We start from the raw sequence: 20474 nt of genomic DNA on the forward strand, positions 1-20474 counted from the left end.
TCAGCAACAGGTCAACTCAAGGTGGGTTATATGTAGTGCAAAAGAACATAAAAGTCTTATTTGTACACACAATATTAAAAAAAGAATGAGAAAAAAAGAATACAGCTGAAGTATTTAACATTTCCTTGGACGATCTGCTAACTGCACTGAAAGTATTTTAAAGGGATAGTTCAACATTTTGGCAAATTGGCCCATTGCCATAATCGCTATAGTCATAGCAGTAGGTTCGTTACCTTTATTTGTCGGTGTAAGCTATTTTTAGAACGGAGGAGCGGAGCGGCAGGCTGTTCAGAGCTACACTATGGAGGCTAATGGAATTTCTTGGTTCCCTCATCAAACTCATCAAATACAAAATCCCAAAACTCCAAAACGCTTTCGTGGACAAGTTGTGACCTGCACAATCACCACGCTATGAGATAATAATGGAACGTTACGAAACGGAGCCGTTTTCGAGGTAAATACAGAGTCTGCTTGCTGAAAAACTGTCCCTGAACGCAACGCGCAGCAGCGGTTTTGCATGAATTTACCTCTAAAACAACTCTGTCTCGTAACGTTCTATTATTATCTCATAGCGTGGTGATTGTGCAGCTCACAACTTGTCCACGAAAGCGTTTTGGAGTTTTGGGATTTTGTATTTGATGAGTTTGATGAGGGAAACCAAGAAATTCCATTAGCCTCCATAGTGTAGCTCTGAACAGCCTGCCGCTCCGCTCCTCCGTTCTAAAAATAGCTTACACCGACAAATAAAGGTAACGAACCTACTGCTATGACTATAGGGATTATGGCAATGGGCCAATTTGCCAAAATGTTGAACTATCCCTTTAATGGTATTTAAGCAAGTTATTAATATAGAACATATTACAACAAGTAACAACAACTATTTGTGATTTTTGAGTGTTGTTCATAAAATGAACAAATTGTCTCTATCAGACATTGATGATTTTATAACCCAGACTCTGACATTTTGGCCGTGGGCTAGTGAATCACTCTTTGTTGCTCAGACCAACAGCAGCAGCAGCAGCTACCTCACCGACGCATGCGATTGTGAGTTGAGACCTGTGCTGCTCTCTGCTGCTGCGTGCTCAAGCTTATCAGGCATTTCACTCTTAACGGCCGTGCTGAGAGCATCTGATCTGACTGAGCTGCTCTGGCCACACAGAGCAACTCAAAGGTTAACTGGCATTGCTCAGGACCTGCAGAGAAGCTTCAGAGCTTCAGAGCTGCCTGCTGCTGGAAACTCATTTTTTTTGGATGAGGATTGAAATACCTGTGCAGGTAAGCCTCTGCTCACCACATCATAATGCCATTTTCTGTTTGTTTTGGTGCAGTGAAGCCACTGTTTGTATTCCCACAGATCACATTATGTATCTGATGAGTGGTGTCATAGTGTGCCTCAGTGTTTTGGGGGCTGTGAAGTTGCTGTCATTGCCCTGGCTCTGCAGCGTGCCGGCGGGGCTGGGGCTCTGCCTGGCCTGGAGGGGTTCCTGGAAGTTCCTTCATGTAGCTCTACGCACCATTAAAAGAGACCTGATGTGAGTAGGTTGTATGGACGTGGATGCACGTGTGTTTCTCCTGCTGGTTTCTTCTCCAGTTTTATTTTTAACCTCTACTCCTCCCTAAGGTGTCTGGCTGTTATAGTGCGAGTCAGGTTTTCCATGTATCGCAATCTGAGAAATAAAAGTTCCATCCCTGCCCTGTTTGCCCAAATGGTGAAACAGCACCCAAACAAACCCGCCTTGATCTATGAAACCACAGGGGAGGTGAGGACGTATCCCAGATTATAAAAAAAAAAAAAAAAGGCAGCATCAGTACCTTTGCTGAATTGAAAATGAAACGCAAAACAGTTATTTCTATGTTTATTCTATTAGGTTTGGAGTTTCAGGGAGCTGCAGGAGCGATGCCATGCTGTGGCACACTGGGCGCTGGCACAAGGCTGGGCAGAGGGTGATGTTGTGGCTTTATATATGGAAAGCCAGCCTTTAGTAGTGGCTCTGTGGTTGGGTCTTGCCATGGTTGGAGTAGAGGCAGCGCTCATCAACCACAACCTTCGACAAAACTCATTCCTGCACTGTCTCAGCGTGTCAGGTGCTCGGGCCATGGTCTTTGGGACAGAGCTGACTAAAGGTGGGAGCAGGTCATAGACAACAGAGAGACAGATGTTGTTAGCAGAAGACATTAACCGATACACTGCAAAAACTCAAAATCTTTCCAAGAATATTTGTCTTACTTCTTGTCAAAATGTCTCGTTTCTAGTCAAAACTAAACTCTTCCCATTTAAAATGAGACTCATCACCTAAAAAATGATTGTTTTTAGATAATTTTCACTTGTTTCAAACAATTATTTTACTTAAAATACAAGAATCTGCCAGTGAAAGCAATTTTTTGTGCTTGTAATAAGAAAGAAAGACTTGCCCAGATTGTTCTACTTATTTCAAGTGAAAATATGCTTGAAAGAAGTTGAAAAGTGTCAAAAACAAGCTACTTATTATTTGAAGTATAATGAGATTTGTTTTGACTATAAATTACATTTTGACTAGAAATAAGACAAATATTCTTGGTAAGATTTTGAGTTTTTGCAGTGTAAGAAGTATAAAAAGTGCAGCAAATGATGAATTTATTGTCTGTGTACCATTGTATTTGTTCTATATTTGTAACATTCAGCACTGTCAGAAGTGAGCAGCTCCCTGCAGCCCAGCATGGTTTTGTTCAGCAGTGGTGAGCAGCAGAATGAGGTGAAGCTGGGCAGCCTCCGTGTTCAGAGCCTTGACGCCCTGCTGGCTGCCTCACCCGTGCACCCGACAAACTACACGCTCAGGAAGGAATTCAACGGTGAGGCCCTGTGGTGTTGTTGTTTGTGCACGAGGCTGTCGATACGTCCTTGCTGCCAAAACATGCTCTTATGTTACATATAAAAAAGATTTGATTGCAACACCTCCTCCTTCTGCTTAGCAAGTCTTTGCCTGTCAGAGAAAACTGCCAGACTTCCCTCCCTTATCTTCTCATGAGACTTAATCCGCTTGATAGCACAAGAAACACACACTACTGTCAATCAAGTCATCAGCTAAATTCATCAAGAAACATAGAATCACGTACATTAAGTGTGAAAGCGACTTTTGTTTTTATTTGATCTAAGAGACTTCAATATCTTAACACCCTAAACTGCCATATTTGTGCAATAATCTTTCTCTTATTGGTGTGCTTATTTGTATTATTTTATCACATGACATTCCTAAGTTATTACTTTTCAAGTCTTTGCTTGCAAAGCCTGTCATACATTCTACACACACTTGAAACGCTGACAAATAAACAAAAGACAAAGCATTAGCGTGAAAAGCATGTTTAAGTTTCCCTGCAAAAACTCACCGGAGTGTTATGGCTCTGTCCCTGCAGACAGACTCTTTTACATCTACACCTCTGGTACGACAGGAATGCCAAAGGCAGCTGTGGTGGTGCACAGTCGGTGAGTTTATCTGTCATCACCTGAACTGACTCTGCTATGTTTATTTAGGGAGGAAACTTACACATGTTTAAATGACACTTAGCGGAAACCAGAGCAATGGTAATGGTCCAAAGCCTAGGCGATTTTATCAAGACTGTTTAATTTCCTGTTTTGTCTTGTTTTTTTTTCCATTCTCATACTGACATTAAAGGGATAGTTCACCCTAGAATGATATTTCGCTCATTATCTACTCACCCTCATGTTGACTAAGGGCTGGAAGAATTATCAGAGTCCACCGTCCCTTCTCTTAGTTACAGGGGGGCCCCAAATTGCGTAATTGTCCCGAAAAAAATTTAATAAGTCTATATTTTAAGCTTGTTTGTAGCGGAAGCTTCTCGAAGCTCCTCTTCCTGGTCCGTCCAAATATCGCGTGATTTGCGCCGGCGTCAGTGCGGTTACTGCGAATCACGCGATATTTGGACGGACCAGGAAGAGGAGCTTCGAGAAGCTTCCGCTACAAACAAGCTTAAAATATAGACTTATTTAATTTTTTTCGGGACAATTACGCAATTTGGGGCTTCAGCACAAGATGGACATTACATACGAGCATCATGGAGGTATTTGGATGTTTTTTTGTGTGTGTTTTTTTACGAAGAGCTCCGGTGTCCCTTTGCAACCGTTGCATTGAAATTCACTGCTACGCCGAGACCCCCTGTAACTAAAGCCGTTTTCCCACTAAAATTAGCGGGTCGACGCGGGTTTTTTAAACGCGGGTTCGACCCGCTAACAATCGGCATTTGGCCCCTTTCCCATTGACCAAAATGAGCCGAGTCTGACCCCCCCGCTGGGGGATCAGACAGAGCATAAACCAGTCGCCCCGCTCTCATCCGCGGTGCAAGAGACACACACAGTCATGCCACAGCCGCCCGCCGCGGAGTGTCCGTCCGCCGAGGCAGACTCTCTGGCTGGCTGACCTGGAGCACCAGGACCGCGGAGGACAGAGAGTCTGCTGCGGCCGGATGACGGACGTCCGCGGCACAACACGTCAGTTAAACAGACTGTCGCTTCTTTTCTTTTCTTTTTTTCTATCGTTTTTGGTCAGTGTTCTCTGATGTTTTGATCCCAGTCTCGGATGAGAGCAGAGCGGAGCAGAGCTTTGTTTTGGTACGTGATATGAGACGCTACCGGCGCGATGACGTAGCGTCACGTAACGTTCAGTGTCATCACGTAAATTAGCGGGTTGACGCGGGTCTGGCGTTCCCACTGCAAGCCGTTCGGAGCCGAGCCGATTAAAGGCGATTTTAACCCGCGTCGCTTGCCGAGTCGTTTGACCCGCGTCGACGCGGGTCAACGCGGCTCGGTGCGCCTTTCCCACTGCCACCAAAAGCCGATTGTTAGCGGGTTTAAACGGGTTTTTTGGCCAGTGGGAAAGGGGTATAAGAGAAGGGACGGTGGACTCTGATAATTCTTCCAGCCCTTAGTCAACATGAGGGTGAGTAGATAATGAGCGAAATATCATTCTAGGGTGAACTATCCCTTTAAGGATAATAAACAGGAAAGTTATAACATCAGAGTGACAGAGTTGTTCTAACAGTCAAGTGTCTCAGGCCGAGTCAGGACCATCAGTGTCTCATAATGAGATCTTCCTTGTCAGGTATTTTCGCATCGCTGCCTTTGGTTTCCACTCGTTTGGCCTGCGACATGACGACATCATCTACAACTGCCTTCCCCTGTATCACTCTGCAGGTATATCACTGTTTCACCTCCCTAATTTATTTCGTTATGTTTTAAATTTGAATGGATGAATAGATGAAAATGTATTCTGGTCCAAACAAAGTAAAAAAGAACAGAATTAAAAACTTGATTTGTGACCCAAAGGGTGTAACTTATTATCTGCTTTTTCATTAAAGTCATTAGGCTATTACTATATACAGTACTGTATATATACTGTGCATGTCTTCTTCCTGTTACTCTTGTTTGCATCATAATGACTGGATCAATATCCTGATTTACACTAGTCAAAGATGTTAAGCTTTAGAGAGAACTAAACAGATGATGTGTGTGTGTTCATGTGGATGCCTTCAGGTACCATTATGGGTGTGGGCCAGTGTTTGCTCTTTGGTTTGACTGTTGTAGTCAGGAGGAAGTTCTCAGCCAGTCGCTTCTGGGATGACTGTGTCAAACACAACTGCACTGTGAGTACTCACTGTCATAAATGTGTTACTATTGATTTTCTTAAATCAACACTGACTGATCCCTATTTTGAAAAAAGTAATAAAGAATATCATATTGACCTGTTCTTTGTCCTCGTGTTTGTGTGCATGTCTAGGTAATCCAGTACATAGGCGAGATATGCCGTTACCTGTTAGCCCAGCCAGTCCGGCCATCCGAGGCCATTCACAGGGTCCGTATCGCCCTCGGTAACGGCCTTCGCCCCTGTGTGTGGCAAGAATTCGTCCAGAGATTCAGAATCCAAAAAATTGGTGAATTTTATGGTGCCACAGAGTGCAACTGCAGCCTGATCAACATAGATGGAAAGGTATGTCTGTGTGCGTTATCTTTAATGATTTAAAGGGACATTGTGTAACTTGTGTAACTTCTCCTGTTATCTATTCACGAAAATCGATTATTTGGTTCAAAAGTCTGTTTTTCATTAATCAGTAACCCCCCCCCATCAACAAACTGAAGTGTTCCTTTCAGCTCTGAATTAGCCGTTCATATCATTCATATCTCCATGGAGCGGGTAAGCTCGGTGCTGGCTGCCATGTGGTGTCACCATGTTTTTACGTTCAGTGGCAGCGTGACGGTAGGAAACCACGGAAACTCAGCGGAGACACCGGAGCTGTCGGCTCAGGTCGAGGTGGTGTCTGTGAAAAATCACCGCGGTAACGCAGTGAGGAGGAATGGAGCGTTACACTGATGCTGCATTCACCTGCAGTCGGGCAGACGGCCGTCGCTAACAAACCAGATGTCATTTTAGTCACAGAAGTCCAGAGAAAGCCGGTAAAACGTGGGTCAGGTAAACAATACCACATCGCCATGACAACATATTGTCACGTGTATTGTTTTGCCTCGTGCTGACGGACCACTTGTTTACATAGAGGCTTGTTTATGCCGTTTCGTGCAGCGGCTGTCGTCCGACTGCCGTCTGCCCAATTTCACGTGAATGCGGCATGAAAAATACGATTGAGTTGCTTGCGATATACAACCGCAACGCTAGATGGGAGGAATTCCTATACAATGTACCTTTAAGTACAGATTGGAGAGAAGTTTCTTTCAGCTGTATCCTGTATACACTTGTCTTCACATATCCAGGTGGGGGCATGTGGGTTCAACAGTCGCATCCTCCCAGGCTTCTACCCCATCAGACTGGTGAGGGTGCAGCAGGAGAGCGGAGAGCTGCTCAGGAATTCACAGGGACTCTGTATACCATGTCTGCCTGGTGAGGACACACACGCACAGAGCTGCAAACTGGCAAAAAAAAAAAAATCCTATAAATGAAATACCTTAATCTCTTTACTCTCCTTCCGTGGCTCTCTCTCTACAGGTGAGCCAGGTATGCTAGTGGGACGCATCAACCACACAGACCCACTCAGGAGGTTTGATGGATACGCTAATCAGGATTCTACCAAAAAGAAAATAGCTCACAATGTCTTCAAGATGGGAGACTCTGTGTATGTCTCAGGTATGTGTTATTCCATTACTTTCACTCAGGACTGTTTTGACGATGGACTGTATAAAACAATAGAATTGGAGGTTGAAAGCTGCTTAGAGGTGAATGAGAGTGATTCACTATTACCCATGACAAAATGGGAATCATTCTGTGAAGTTACCCTTCCTATATATATTTAGTGTCGGAATAAACTCCAGGTTCCTATGAGTGGAAAAATGATGACTGATGATTAATGGAGATGATGACCCTGCTTTTCCCTTGGTGTAGGAAATATTACGTTCCACTTCAGTAGTTATTGCTCCTGATAATCTTCCATAATAACCATTTTTACACAATATTTGTTATACTGCCTGGTCTGACATAGAGGGCACAGTGACTCACCATCATTTAATAACAAAGTCAAAACAGTCCTGGTGAATCACCATCACTACAGACGTAAAGTTGGTCTTACTTGCTCTACAACTCCCTGCAGGGATGATGCAATGGCACTGATGGTTGTTATTATTCCGGTCTGTCTCTGTCTGGTTCCCTCTGTCTGTCTTTTTAGGTGACATATTGGTGATGGACGACTATGGATACATTTATTTCAGGGACCGCAGTGGAGACACGTTTCGATGGCGAGGGGAGAACGTCTCCACCACGGAGGTGGAGGGAGTCCTCAGTGGCCTGCTGGGACACACTGATGTAGCCGTCTATGGAGTTTCTGTACCAGGTGGGAATGAGATTCAGGATCCTAACAGCTCAGTGTTGGGCGTGACATTATGTCCTCTCTGCTTATTACGTTTCCTGCCTGTCTGTGTGCAGGTGTGGAAGGAAAGGCTGGGATGGCAGCGATAGCTCATGCAGGAGGCCAGTTTGACCTAGATGCATTCTTGACTGCTGCACAGAAAGCCCTGCCATCCTACGCACGCCCAGTCTTCCTTCGACTCATGCCATCTGTTGACACTACAGGTGAGACAGCAATACAAGGACATGCAAACACATACGCATTTAAATAAGTTGTTGTTGTTGTTGTGTCAAATTCTTTCTGAACCTTCGCCCTCAGGTACTTTCAAAATTCAGAAGATGCGACTGCAGAGAGAAGGATACAAGCCACAAGACCCCAGTGAAAATATTTATTTTCTGGACAGTCGTGCTGGGTGTTACAAGCCTGTTACTGATGAACTGCATGATGCCATCGTGGAGGGAAAAGTGTCTCTATGAGGAGGACAAGTGGAACACAGAGCCTGCTGAAGAGGATATGAAAAAGAATGAAAGAATATACGCAGATGTATTTCTAGGGATTTTAGTAATGACTATATCCCTATAATAACCTGCTGTTGTTATTATCAAACAAACTATTTCTTTACAGAGCTTAATACATTTTCTTATACCTATTGCATCAGTGTTTTTTGTTACTCAATATCCTGTAATAAGTAAATAATACATTTAATTAAAAAAGAAAACTCTAAAACCTCTCCCAGTAAATGTAATTTAAGGACAACATCAATAGTTTTACCTCAGAAGACATGAAAAGAAAATTCAGCCTTCACCTTCGAGTGAAACTCATTGGTTATTAGTCTCAGACATGTTTGAACCAAGTTTCATAATCATCTAATTGAGAGCTGAGATAATAAAAAAAATTCACAACCACAAATATGAACTTCACACAGTGCTGGAGGAAAAGTCAAGGATCATGGGATGCATGCACAAAATCTCCTGGCAATCTGTCCAACAGTTGTTGAGCTACTTTAGTGTGGAACAAAGTTGACTTACTCAAGTACAACTAACACTGTCACCGGGCCAAACCACTAGCACAGATAAAGCAAAAAACATACACAAATGCAAATGTAAAAAAAAAAAATAGCGTAGGCTATAGTATAATTTATTATTATACAATTATTCTTTGCAAGTAGAATGTTTCAGATCATCAACATCCATTTGGTTTTGCTTGTGATTGGCAGATTCTTTGTTGAAGATGTTTAAGGTTTTATTCAGTGAAACATGGTAGGTCAAACTGAACCTGGTCTTGCTGCTCTGTTTTTTCACTGCTGGTTTACTGTCTGTTGTTTTTCCCTTTCTAGTTGGTTTAGCTTTACTGGGCTGGTTCTTTGTCGTGGATCTTGGAGGTTTGGTTTTCATTTCCTCTCCCGGAGAACAAATTGCTGTATTTTTGTGCTCTGTCACACTTGTGCAGTCGTCTGGTATTTTGCTGCTGGCATCAGTCGATGGCGATGCAGCGTTAATGTCTCCCTCAGCGGAAGGTTCGCTCTTTATCAATTGATCATCAGTGATAACAATGCCCTTTACAGGGACATACTCTGGACCCACGGTGACGTGCACGCTCTCTGATAACACAGTAAGACCCCCACACACAGAGATACTCTCAAAATATGGGTGCACCTTCTCAGCAAAGCGATGCCTAAATGTGAAAAGATGTGTATCAGTATCAGTGTTCCTGAACTCTACCGTCCCTTCATCCCAGTCCAGTCTCACACGGACCCTGCTGAGGTGCTGTGAGTTGTCATAATGTATGCTCTGAGAGGGAGTGGTCAGAGCTTGGTACTTGCTGTCTCTGAGGCTGATGCACCAGAATCCTTCCTCTGGACAGGCCTCAAACTCATCCTGTCTGGATACTGACTCAGCAGCCACACCAAGCGTCCAGTTATTGATGTCACCAACCTGTTAAAGTCAACAGAGAGTCTGTCAGGCAAAGTGGATGTAAGAACAAATGCCTTCAAGACTCAGAAAGGCATGCATATACATTTTGGCTCATATTATTATCTCTACAGTACTCAGCAAAAGAGAAATATTGGCTGATATTTGACTGTTCAAATACACACAAAAAATGGCTCAACAAACAATTTGAGAGGAAATTTTTATCATAACAGATTTGTGACAAATTGGTAGCTAGCCTTAGGTAGGACGTTTAACACTACAATTATTCTTTATTAAAGGTTGATTATGGAGAATGAGCAGAATACCACCATCTATTGATCAAGATAGGAACTGCATACTGAAAAGAAAAATAATTCCTGCAGTCGGTTGCCAGACCGTTGCTAAGCATAACACACCGTTAGGGACGCCACACTGATCAGAGGACCAGAGGACGCAGGATATTTACCTATTTCATTATTAAACAGCTTCGGACTAATTGTGGGGTTAGATAAATGACTTGTAACTTGTTACAGGGAGAGTGGAGGCTCGCTTCTACATTGTGGCTGAAAACCAAACCTGTATGATTAGAGCCTCGGACCGTCACAGCTCTCGTCTCGGTGGCACCACGAGTCCGCGACACAAACGTGCCCCATAAACCGCAATCTCTTGTTTATGACAGATAAGACTACTGTACATTAATGAACACATTGTAACATGTATATGATAATCCATCGATCCACCGATTGATTACAAAAGGTTTAATTGAAAACACCCTGGTGAAAAAAAAGTGTACTTTATTGTATTTCAAGTATATTCGTATTTTGAATAGTATATTGAAAATGTAATTATACAAATTGTACTTTATATAAATATATAAAAATTACACTAACATCACACTTTCACGCTAACACTTTTAACACACTTGAAAATAATTATACTATATTACACTTTATAGAAATATATTAAACTAAAATACACTTAAAGTGAAATTTATGTGTAATTTCTAAAGTGTACTTATTTGAAATTTGTTTTCACACATACTTTTGATATATTTTAAAATGTATGCTAAAATTGTCATTGTAAAATACAATGATAACATATTTTGAAAGTATACATTTTAATATCAACACTGTAATATTAAGTTTGAGTGTATTTTAAGTTACATTTGAGTTTAATTATAAAGTGAAGTTATTTATGCTTGTAGCCTACTTCAGGACATTTTGGAAAGTGGTATTAGCCTATGCACCTAAACCCGTTTATTAAATTTTGTGCTGTGTGTTTGGCAAAAAAAAAAAAAGATAGGCTACAACCTTACATGCATGAAATCACATGAAACAATACACTTAATTAACACTTAACAATCATCCACAAGAGCATTGTAGAGTTGTTGGATTGTGTGTTTGATAGTCTCCGTAGCGGTAGCTGGGCACCCCGCCGATCTAAAAACAGCTTGTAGGTTACCGTCAATTACAGTAAAAGTAACTAACCCTATCCCTAAGACTAGGGATTAACGGGCAAATCTGCCAAAATGTTGAAATATCCCTTTAAGCACATTGTTTTAATGTTATAATGTCTGTTGTAACCAAGGTTAAAAGTCTGTATTAAAAATTCGTTGATTGCATATTAAAACAGCTGAATTCATATTTAAAACGTTAATTAATAAATACTAAGTTATGTTAATAATTAAAAACAGATACTTACCTATAAAAAGAAATTGAACAGTGATAAAATATTTTTTTATACGTTTATTTTGAAAGAGATTGGCTGGAGATGAGCTGTCAGCCAATCGGGAAGAAGCTCCCGCCCCTTGACCTGCTCAGAACAAGGTTCACTTCCTCCGGAGCCGTTGACAGGAGAGCGAGCAGCCCCGCATCGAGCACGACACTTAGCTTGTGAAGAGGAGACACTAGTAAAAGTTGATAAAAGTGATTAAAAACTACGGGATAACTCCGGTGACGCCCTGGACCTGTGAGAGTGAAGCTAGAGGGACCCGACATCTCCACCAAGAAGAAAACGCATCGGTGAGAAATCGTTTTTTCCATGCTAAATGCTAACCGCCAGTGCTAATCAGTGCTAATACCAGAGACCTTACCCACTCGTGTGAATCACTAGCGTTAAAGCTAGCACTAGCTTCATTTTGAAGGTGCAATATGAGACGTTTTGAGAATTTGTTGCACACTGAACTGTAAAATCTGATGATTTAGCACAGTATCTGCGTTTTTAGCACGCCGAGTCACTATTTTATGCTAAGACATGGCAGAAGGTGCACACTGTACGTCTTCTTACTGGTATTAATGTTAATATTTGCATGCTTATTACTATGTGAAGACGTTATTTTTATATTATTGATGTGGAGAAGTTATTTTAATAACTTAATCTCTGATATTTTGAGAATGTTGCTATGATATTATTGGGTGTGGTGTCATATTACAATGTTTATTCAGTTAGAAATATTCTCTGTGAATTGAGTGGATTTAACATGATTTATATATTGTATTTCATGATTGAGAGTTGAGAGAATTAAGAGAATGTTCTGACATTACTCATCATAGGTCAGGTTTTCCTGTTGGATCCTTTGAACCTTGGACCTACCCGGATGTTGGAGCCTGGATCGAGACGTTTGATGGCGAACCACAGCCTGGAGGACAACTAGAGATATGGTGCCCGCAAAGAATCAAAAACCTGGATCCTTTCATCACTTCATTACACACACACACACATACACATATCCAACACATTCAACCATGCGGTAGGATAGATCCTCTTCACTTCCTCAGTGGACTGAACATTTCATACTGGGAGTGACTGAAAAAAGAGGTGACTTGAACTTTCAAACATAGCTGCAATTTTTTTTTTTTTTTTATGTTCCTACTTACCTGGGTAAGAATTGTGTTACACTGTGTATGTACATGTGTTTTGCTTATCCTTCTTTAAAGGACAATTCCAGGCAAATTCAACTTGAGGGTGTATGTTCTTATCATTTTAAGTCTAAAAGAAGGAATGTGAAGATTTTCAGTTTAACGTCTCCTGTTTTGCGGTAGCTGCGTCTGTCCCCGCATCGCTACGGCAGCAATGAATGGGAGCGGATGCAAGTTCCGCTGGTTAGGCTATTTACATCCCTCAAAGCCGCAATTTTTTTCCACAGACAGCGTCAGATGGTTACTCAAACATGCACTGAGAAGTTTCTTTACTTCAAGCAAGCCGACATGCTTGTAAAACTAGATCTAAATTCAAAGTCTCACGCGAGACCCTGTTGCCGTGCTCGGTGCATTCAGGGGTAGTCAGAAAGCTACCGTTTGTGTCATAAACACAGGAATATCGACTCTTGACTTGCTTCAAGTAAAAAAACCGTATCGGCGCATGTTTGAGTCGCCACCTGACGCTGTCTGTTGAAAAAAATGTACACTTGAAGCAAGTAAAGAGTCGATATTCCTGTGTTTATGACACAAAAGGTAGCTCCTACTGCACCTGAATGCACCGAGCACGGCAGCAGGGTCTCGCGCAAGACTTTGAATTAGATCTAGTTTTACAAGCATGTCGGCTTGCTTGAAGTAAATAAACTTCTCGGTACATGTTTGAGTCGCCATCTGACGCTGTCTGTGGAAAGAAATGCGGCTTTGAGGGATGTAAACAGGCTAACCAGCGGAACTTGCATCCACTCCCATTCATTGCTGCCGTAGCGATGCGGGGACAGACCAAGCTACCGCAAAACAGGAGCGATTAAACTGAAAATCTTCACATTCCTTCTTTTAGACCCAAAATGATAGGAACATACACCCCCAAGTTGAATTCACCTGGAATTGTCCTTAAAGCTACAGTTGGTAAGTTGACGAAAGTGAAAGTAAACTCCGCAAATTAGCCATAAACGCACCCACAGAAGACGTACCGTATCCATAGCAACCGGAGACTCCATAACGATCTCGCCTCTCTCTCACCCAACACAGGGGGAGGGGGGTTGACAGAAGTGAAAAGAGGGAGCTGAAGGTGTATCGTCTTGAAATTTCTGACCAAATCGCGGACTTTACTTTCACTTTCGTCAGCTTACTACGACGTGTACGAGCTGCGATTGGCCGCTCCTCCTGCTCCCTCTACCTGATTGGAGGAGAATCGTCGGTCGCGGTGGATTCTGGCAAATACGATTACAGGCTGTAGGTGGAGCCAGAGGAGTTGGATTTTGCCCTAAATTACCCATTTAATGTCCAACTATCAGAATATAGTGACAGTTCCAGCAAATATGACTGAATAATTGTTACCAACTGAAGCTTTAAAGGTTTATTTGTAATGTTTAGGTCTGCTGCCTGAAATAAACCTATTTCTATTTTCTATTTCCTATGTACGAAAGAAGCAATATTTGAAAATGTGTTATTAAAGTTTTCCTTTGAAAATGTTTAAAAGCCATATGTAAATGTTTATACATTTAGAGATAGTACAAGTTTCTGTATTATTTGCAATGTATTATAATTTGGATGTGGTTTAAATACATTAAAGTATGTTTTTTTTACCTGGAAGTAGTCCCACAAGTCTTTCAGCCTTTATTATACTTGTAACACATTTGCATGAAGGTAGAAAGTAGTATACCAAAAGTATAATTAAGTATATATTTTAATACACTAACATCTAATTTTTAATGTGCTTGTAATACAAACAAAGTACACTTTAATTTAACTAATTAGGCATATATTAGTACATGAAACGTCATGTACTTAAAGTGCACTAAATATACTTTAAGTTGTTCCACTTTAGTACACAAAAGTACACTAAATACACTTTAAGTTGAGCTTTTCTACAACTTAATTACAATTTAAATATACTTAACACAAAATTAGTTGTTCCAATTTAGCACTCTTCAAGTTAACTAATCTTAAACACACTTGAAATATAATGATGATTAGTGCGGCTTGAAGTACACAAAAGTATGCTAAATTTTAGTACACTTAGTACATTAATTTTTCACCAGGGCAAAGACACACGACCGGGAGGAGGGTTAGCAAAACAGCGGAGGACTGACCCCCAACGCCGGCTACTGGCTGGTACATGATAAACAGGAAGTCACTGTCAAACCTGTCAAAATGTCTTAAATTATTTAATTCAGACCTAATATATATTTTTTAATGGAAATGCAATACTTGTATTCTGCACCGCTCTAAACGCCCTGTGGTATATTTGTGAAAAAAATATAGTTTTTAATAAGCATTCTCCATATACAACCTATAGTGTCACTAACAAGCATTTATTTTTAAATTAAACAAAACACCTTTTGCAAATGGTCTGAGTGATTATGTGTTTCCATCCATCCTATCAATCTATCCATTACTCGTCTTTAGATTCATATTGTCAAATTTAAAGCAGGGTTAATAGAAGCACTTCTTCTCATGATACTTAAAATCTAAAGTGCAATTGAAACTGTGCTACTGATATAAGCTGCTTTGGTATAAACATTATGCAAATACCTCAATATCCCAACAGTGCACTCCTGAGTCAAAGCCCTCTCTTGCCAGAATGCAGGAATAAGGGTGGAAACGTTCCGGGTTGGCTGGGACAGGGACAACCTCAGCCATACTCTGCGAGGGCCCAGGAGTTATCTGGAGACTGTTCAACCCAGGAGACACCCTCAGAGACCGGCCAGCTGTTCTGGGATCCAGGGTCACTGGTGCTGGAAGAAACAACGGAGGGTTGAACAACTGAAGGAGAGAGTGAGGAGACGGTGAACAGGAGGAACACATGCAAGGGAATAAACTGACTGTAGGGGGTGATGTTTCTCATCTTCTCCCAGACTGCATAGTGGAGGTTACCCAGGTGTTTGGCCACATTTATCAAAGGCCTGCAAAGCTTCTTTGGTTTCCTGTGACTTATCCAGGCACTGCAGGAAATAAACATGGACAGGCCAAGAGTCACACGTGTTGCATCTTATGCTAGTGAGTTAAAAATCAACAAGAAGAGTCACATACCTATTCATAAAGTCTTGATACCGCTGTAAAAGACAAGCATTATGTGTTTATTGATTTATACATCAACACCTTATTGACTGATTATGTATCATTTGATTGCTATGACCTGTAAGAACTCAGCTCCATCTCCTCCTGCGTCAAGCTCCTCTTCAACCAGTTGGATCTTCTCCTCCAGTGACTTTATCACCTGGTTCAGCCTGTCCACTCGTTCTTCAGCCTCTCTCCTCCTCTCCTCCTCTTCCTTCTTCAGCTCAAGTATCCTGGCTGCTTCCTCCTCTCTCAAAAACCGGTGAAGACTCTCAAACTCCTTTTTCATCTGCTCCTCGGTCAGTTTGGCCTCAGCCTGCATGGAGAAGATGGGCAATGTGAGGAAACAGTGAGGATAATGGGAGAAGAAGAGATCATAAGTGACAAACAGTTGAGTTTTGTTGCAGCAGTTCTACCTGGTTGTATTTGGATGAATGTTCACACGTCTGTGTGACTGTCTCAACGTGAAGCAGCTTTTTCTTGAGTCCATTTAACAGTGGTCTGAGCTCCTCCTAGTTGTTACAGGCAGAATTACATTTGAGAACATGCAGAAAACATTACAGAGGCTTAGGACTGCACTTCACCTGGTATCAGTCATCCTGCACATGCTCCATATGACTTCACAACTAAATCCATCAGTACACATGACTTGGTACATATTAATACTAAAGTTAAATGTGACAGAGCAGTTTTAAGTTACACTTGGCAGGAAGATACATTCAGATTAAAATACTGAACAAAACAGTTACAATCCTTACATGCTACAACATGATACTCTAAGTGTGTGTTGATATTACAAATAAATAATATTACTATGTAATGTGTGGCACTACTCGTACTTTTGCTTAAATAATGTTTAAACACTGGCTAACAACATACGACTAATACAGTTGCATGCAGCATATTCATGAGCCACCCATGTATACAGACAGTATTCATAGACGCGTAACACACACATCACACATCAGCATTTTGGTGTGTGTGTGTGTGTGTGTGTGTGTGTGTGTAGGTCAAATATCATGTGATGTGAGATCTTAACATGTATGATACGAGGATAGCAACAGTAATTAGCAGCTTAGCTTTCAGCATGGTGCCTCTAAAACCTACTCTAAATGCTGCTCGGATAAACTAATCTTGGATTAACACAAGGCGGCATCTGTTTGAGCAGGAAAATGAATATTTACAGAGGCAGAAAAAATGCCTGACTGCCCTTCTGTCTAAATGTCTTCTAACTGTGGTCACAGCAGGCATGTAAATGAAAAAGTAACAGACACAAGAGGGCCCCCTTAGTCATGGTGAAATGAATAGGCTTAAGATCTTGGAGGAGCGTTCGCTGTCGAGAGCTCTGCTGTCATTTGATGTCTGTGTGCTTACTGTTTGGTTTGGCTTTGCGGCAGCAGGGCGACTCTAACTGGAAAACCGGCATTCAAGCGCTCTTGTTGGCACTCGTCCGCCCTGCTGTAGCGTCCTTGAGAAAAACAGTGAATTCCTGCCAGCTGCTCTGATCCGTCAGTATGAGTCTTTAAGGCTTTCAGTGAAGGGTGGCCTGTTCCAGGTCTGTTACTCATGAGGTCAAGATAATTAATGGGGTAGGAAAGAATAATAATAAAAAAAAGTTTTCATGTACAAAAAAAAACTTACTTTCCCTGATTTCTCATCAATTATTCTTTTTTTTATTGTATATTTTTATTTACTGAGGGTCAAAACTCAGTTTAAACTGCAAGGGAAAATACTTTTGCTTGAACTGCCCATGACTCATGGACAAATACGACTCTGACAGGAGTCTCTTGAGTTGTATATACACAAGAAAAACGTTGGAAAGAGAGTGTTTGACTTAAGTAAAAATAGCAGATACATTTTAGAAGGATGATTCATGCATTTAAAGTAGAGTAGGTAAACTGTAGAGGAATCAGTCACATAATATTTTCATCATGACAGATTTAAAGACTTAAGAACCCACAGAGGATTGAAGATCGATAGTAAACAGATGCAGTATTAACTAAACTAGCTCTTAAGTCCAAGAGACTGTCAGAAGAAAAGTACATTAATCATTAAGTGTTTCTGGTCTTTATGCACTTTATTTTCCCTACTCCTTTACAATAATATTCTCAAGGGCTCAAATAATGACATTCTTTATAGCAATATGAATGTTTTTAGTCAATGAAAATGTGTTGGAGTCTTAGTTTTTGTGATACATGATTCCTACCTTGCAGTCAGTTGCAGCCTCAGTTAAGAGGTAAACCCTGTGTCCTGCATGGCTCACAGCTGCACACTGTTTACATAAAGGCTCCAGGTCATCCAAACAGAACAGAGACAGGCTCTCTTCATGTTCCTCACACTGGTCTGGAGAGTCGGCCCACCAGGGAGCCGAGGCAAGGCCTTCTGCCTCTGGTCCGGGATGGGATTCAGGGAGAGGGGATTGGCAGCTCATGGAGCGGCTGCTGGTGGTCGGAGTTTTCATCTGTGAAGCCAGTTTGGTTTTGTGTCAGACCGTGTCAGAGGAGAGACTGCAATAAAGTGTGTGTCCATGCGTTTTGGTGTTGGCGTTGCATGTGCTGTTGCCATACATCAGTCTAGGAGCGAGGCGAGGGCCGATCTGCTTACAGACTCAAACTTGAAGCTCAGCCGATGTGCATGTGCCCACACCAGATGTAGCCATACATCACCTGCAGTGTCAGTCTGACTTTCACAACCCTGTGATTTATGGGATATTCAAACGACCCGAGGCCAAATTCATTCCCGTGCCTTAGCCTGTGATTTTTACTACTTCACCCCTTTCCCCTCACGGCGGTGCAGCAGTTCTTTCACTGAATGGAATATTTTACGAGCATGAGTAAAGTCAGGTGTATTTGGCTTCTAGTGATATTTTGTGGTTTACTTTTTTTTTTAATGTGCACATACTACACACAGATTTATTTGTTTTGTTTTTTTTACATTCAATTCAATTACATTCAATTAAAACCTTATCGTATCTTTGTCTGAATTAGGATTTAATAGCAAGAATGGGAAAGTAACACCCTGCATACAGTACTGAAAGCCAAGTCTGAGTTATGTTAAATGGATCCAGTTTCATTGCCCTTTAACAGTTTGAGCTGCTCAGATTCGGAGCACATGTAGAACAGATCGGTTTTGACAGTTGAGTCATATTTCATTGAATCATGTGACCTCAAGTGAAATAGATCGGTCACATGCAACCTGATTATTTCTCAGACTGATCAGGTGCTTTGTCCAGAGACTCACACACACACACAATCAAAACTGTAAATGTACTACTATTACAGTAACAGGTCTTCAGTCTCAGCCTTTGGTATGTCAGACTTACCGGTAAATATGTGAAGAGATTCAAAGTGATGAAAGTGATGCTGAGACAGATATAGATAGACATGGCCCTAAGTATGTCACCATTAATCTTAGACATGCAATATAATCCTTTACACCATCAGTTGAAATAAGTCTTCTAGTTTATTGTGTTGTCCTTGACAGCCACTAAACTAAAAGACTTCTGCTAACGCCAATCGGCAAGGCATCAAAGCACAAATTTGTCGATACATTCTAATCTATACATTCATAAGAGATATGAGTGTACAAATAAAAAGTTAGTCCAGTTAAAGGTGGTCTGGTCCAAATAAGTGGGCACCTTCCAAAGTGTGGTCAATTTTTATACACTATTATTGCGTCACTGCACAGTTTCTTATCTGTGCAACACAAAGGGAGCTCATTTTGTACTAGAGGCTGTAACCTCCAATCTGTTTGAGTAGCCAGAGCTACTGAAGCCTTAAATAAATTATTCCACAGAAAAAGCACAAATTGATTTAATGTTTATATGGGAGTGTGAAAGGCAGAACCTTACTAAAAAAATCGATGAAACATCAGCTGAATCATGTAGCCTATGTAGTTTACATCAAATGGTAACATAAAACATTTTACTTTACTTACTTTTACATTACTTAATTATCTACTTTTTAAAATATACTTACGTTTCAATAGGCCTATGTTTTTCTTTTTAAATATGCACAAGAGTGTGTGTGTGTGTGTGTGTGTGTGTGTGTGTGTGTGTGTTTGGAGGTGCAGTGTGTTGATATGTGTATAGATATGCATGTTTGTCTTTACATGGGTACTTGACAGAATAGATGTAGGTATGAGCAGTAACAACTGCCTTGCATATTATGCACCGGGTTTCCGGCTGGGACAGAAAAAAAGAACAAAACATTGTGCGACACCGTAGAGTATGATAAAGGAAAAAACGTGGACCTATAGCCTTTAACTGTAAATGATTTGCTGCAACACAAAGCTAATCTGGTGATTTATTTGGCCAAATGCCAGAGCAGTGGCCTCTTGTACGCTGGCTCAGACAAGATGGAACACGTCACGCACCAGTAGGTGTCTCTGCATGTGTTTGCATGCATTTCCTATAGCTTTCGTCGGAGCAGCGTGTTGCGTGTTCTGCTCTGTCAGCTCTGTCTCCGCTCTCCTCTTTCTCAGCTCCAATAATCCTCTGACAGCTGAGTGTTACCTCTATCTGTCACCCCCTCCTCTCTCTCTCTTGGTGAAGTTCGAGGCTGCGGTGTACTGCTCCTACGAGTGGTTCATTTGCTGGAGCACACAATTTTCCTCTCTTGACTCCACAGCTCTGTCATCAGTCTGCCCAATTACAGCAGCTGATTCGGGGCTGCGCCACTTAACAGGGGTCACATTATACTCGCAAAATGGATTTTATGGCTTGACTCCAAGGTGATGAGAGGGTGAAGCA

The 20474-nt window shown here is 41.4% G+C and overlaps 2 protein-coding genes across 2 annotated transcripts; one reads left to right on the plus strand and one right to left on the minus strand.

Moving 5' to 3' along the window:
* Positions 1–1362: 1362 nt before the first annotated feature.
* Positions 1363–8925, plus strand: LOC311003109 (long-chain fatty acid transport protein 1-like; the record flags this gene model as incomplete). Its single annotated transcript, XM_083994794.1, has 13 exons — positions 1363–1532; positions 1622–1760; positions 1869–2124; positions 2662–2829; positions 3391–3460; positions 5094–5185; positions 5525–5634; positions 5769–5978; positions 6755–6881; positions 6987–7124; positions 7660–7824; positions 7917–8063; positions 8158–8925. 13 exons carry the CDS (start codon positions 1363–1365, stop codon positions 8313–8315), a joined length of 1950 nt encoding a protein of 649 aa, XP_083850920.1. The 3' UTR covers positions 8316–8925.
* Positions 8926–8929: 4 nt separating this feature from the next.
* On the minus strand, positions 8930–18302 carry LOC311003219 (E3 ubiquitin-protein ligase TRIM38-like). Its single transcript, XM_083994904.1, has 7 exons — positions 17931–18302; positions 16141–16236; positions 15804–16040; positions 15698–15720; positions 15491–15609; positions 15200–15402; positions 8930–9773 (listed from the first exon to the last, which is right to left on the minus strand). The coding sequence occupies exons 1-7, from the start codon at positions 18183–18185 to the stop codon at positions 8991–8993; spliced, it is 1716 nt and encodes a 571-aa protein (XP_083851030.1). The 5' UTR covers positions 18186–18302; the 3' UTR covers positions 8930–8990.
* Positions 18303–20474: the final 2172 nt, after the last annotated feature.

The sequence above is a fragment of the Trachurus trachurus genome, assembly GCF_905171665.1.
Source record: "Trachurus trachurus genome assembly, chromosome: 1".
NCBI lineage: Eukaryota > Metazoa > Chordata > Actinopteri > Carangiformes > Carangidae > Trachurus > Trachurus trachurus.

Bases quoted from the DNA above. Each gene is read 5' to 3' on its own strand.
- LOC311003219 (XM_083994904.1), bottom strand. From the start codon at position 18,185: ATGAAAACTCCGACCACCAGCAGCCGCTCCATGAGCTGCCAATCCCCT. The intron at 15,610-15,697 runs GTATGTGACTCT...TATTTCCTGCAG, and splicing joins TATCAAGACTTTATGAATAG to TGCCTGGATAAGTCACAGGA. The intron at 9,774-15,199 runs GTATTTGCATAA...TGACTTTAACAG, and splicing joins TGCACTGTTGGGATATTGAG to GTTGGTGACATCAATAACTG.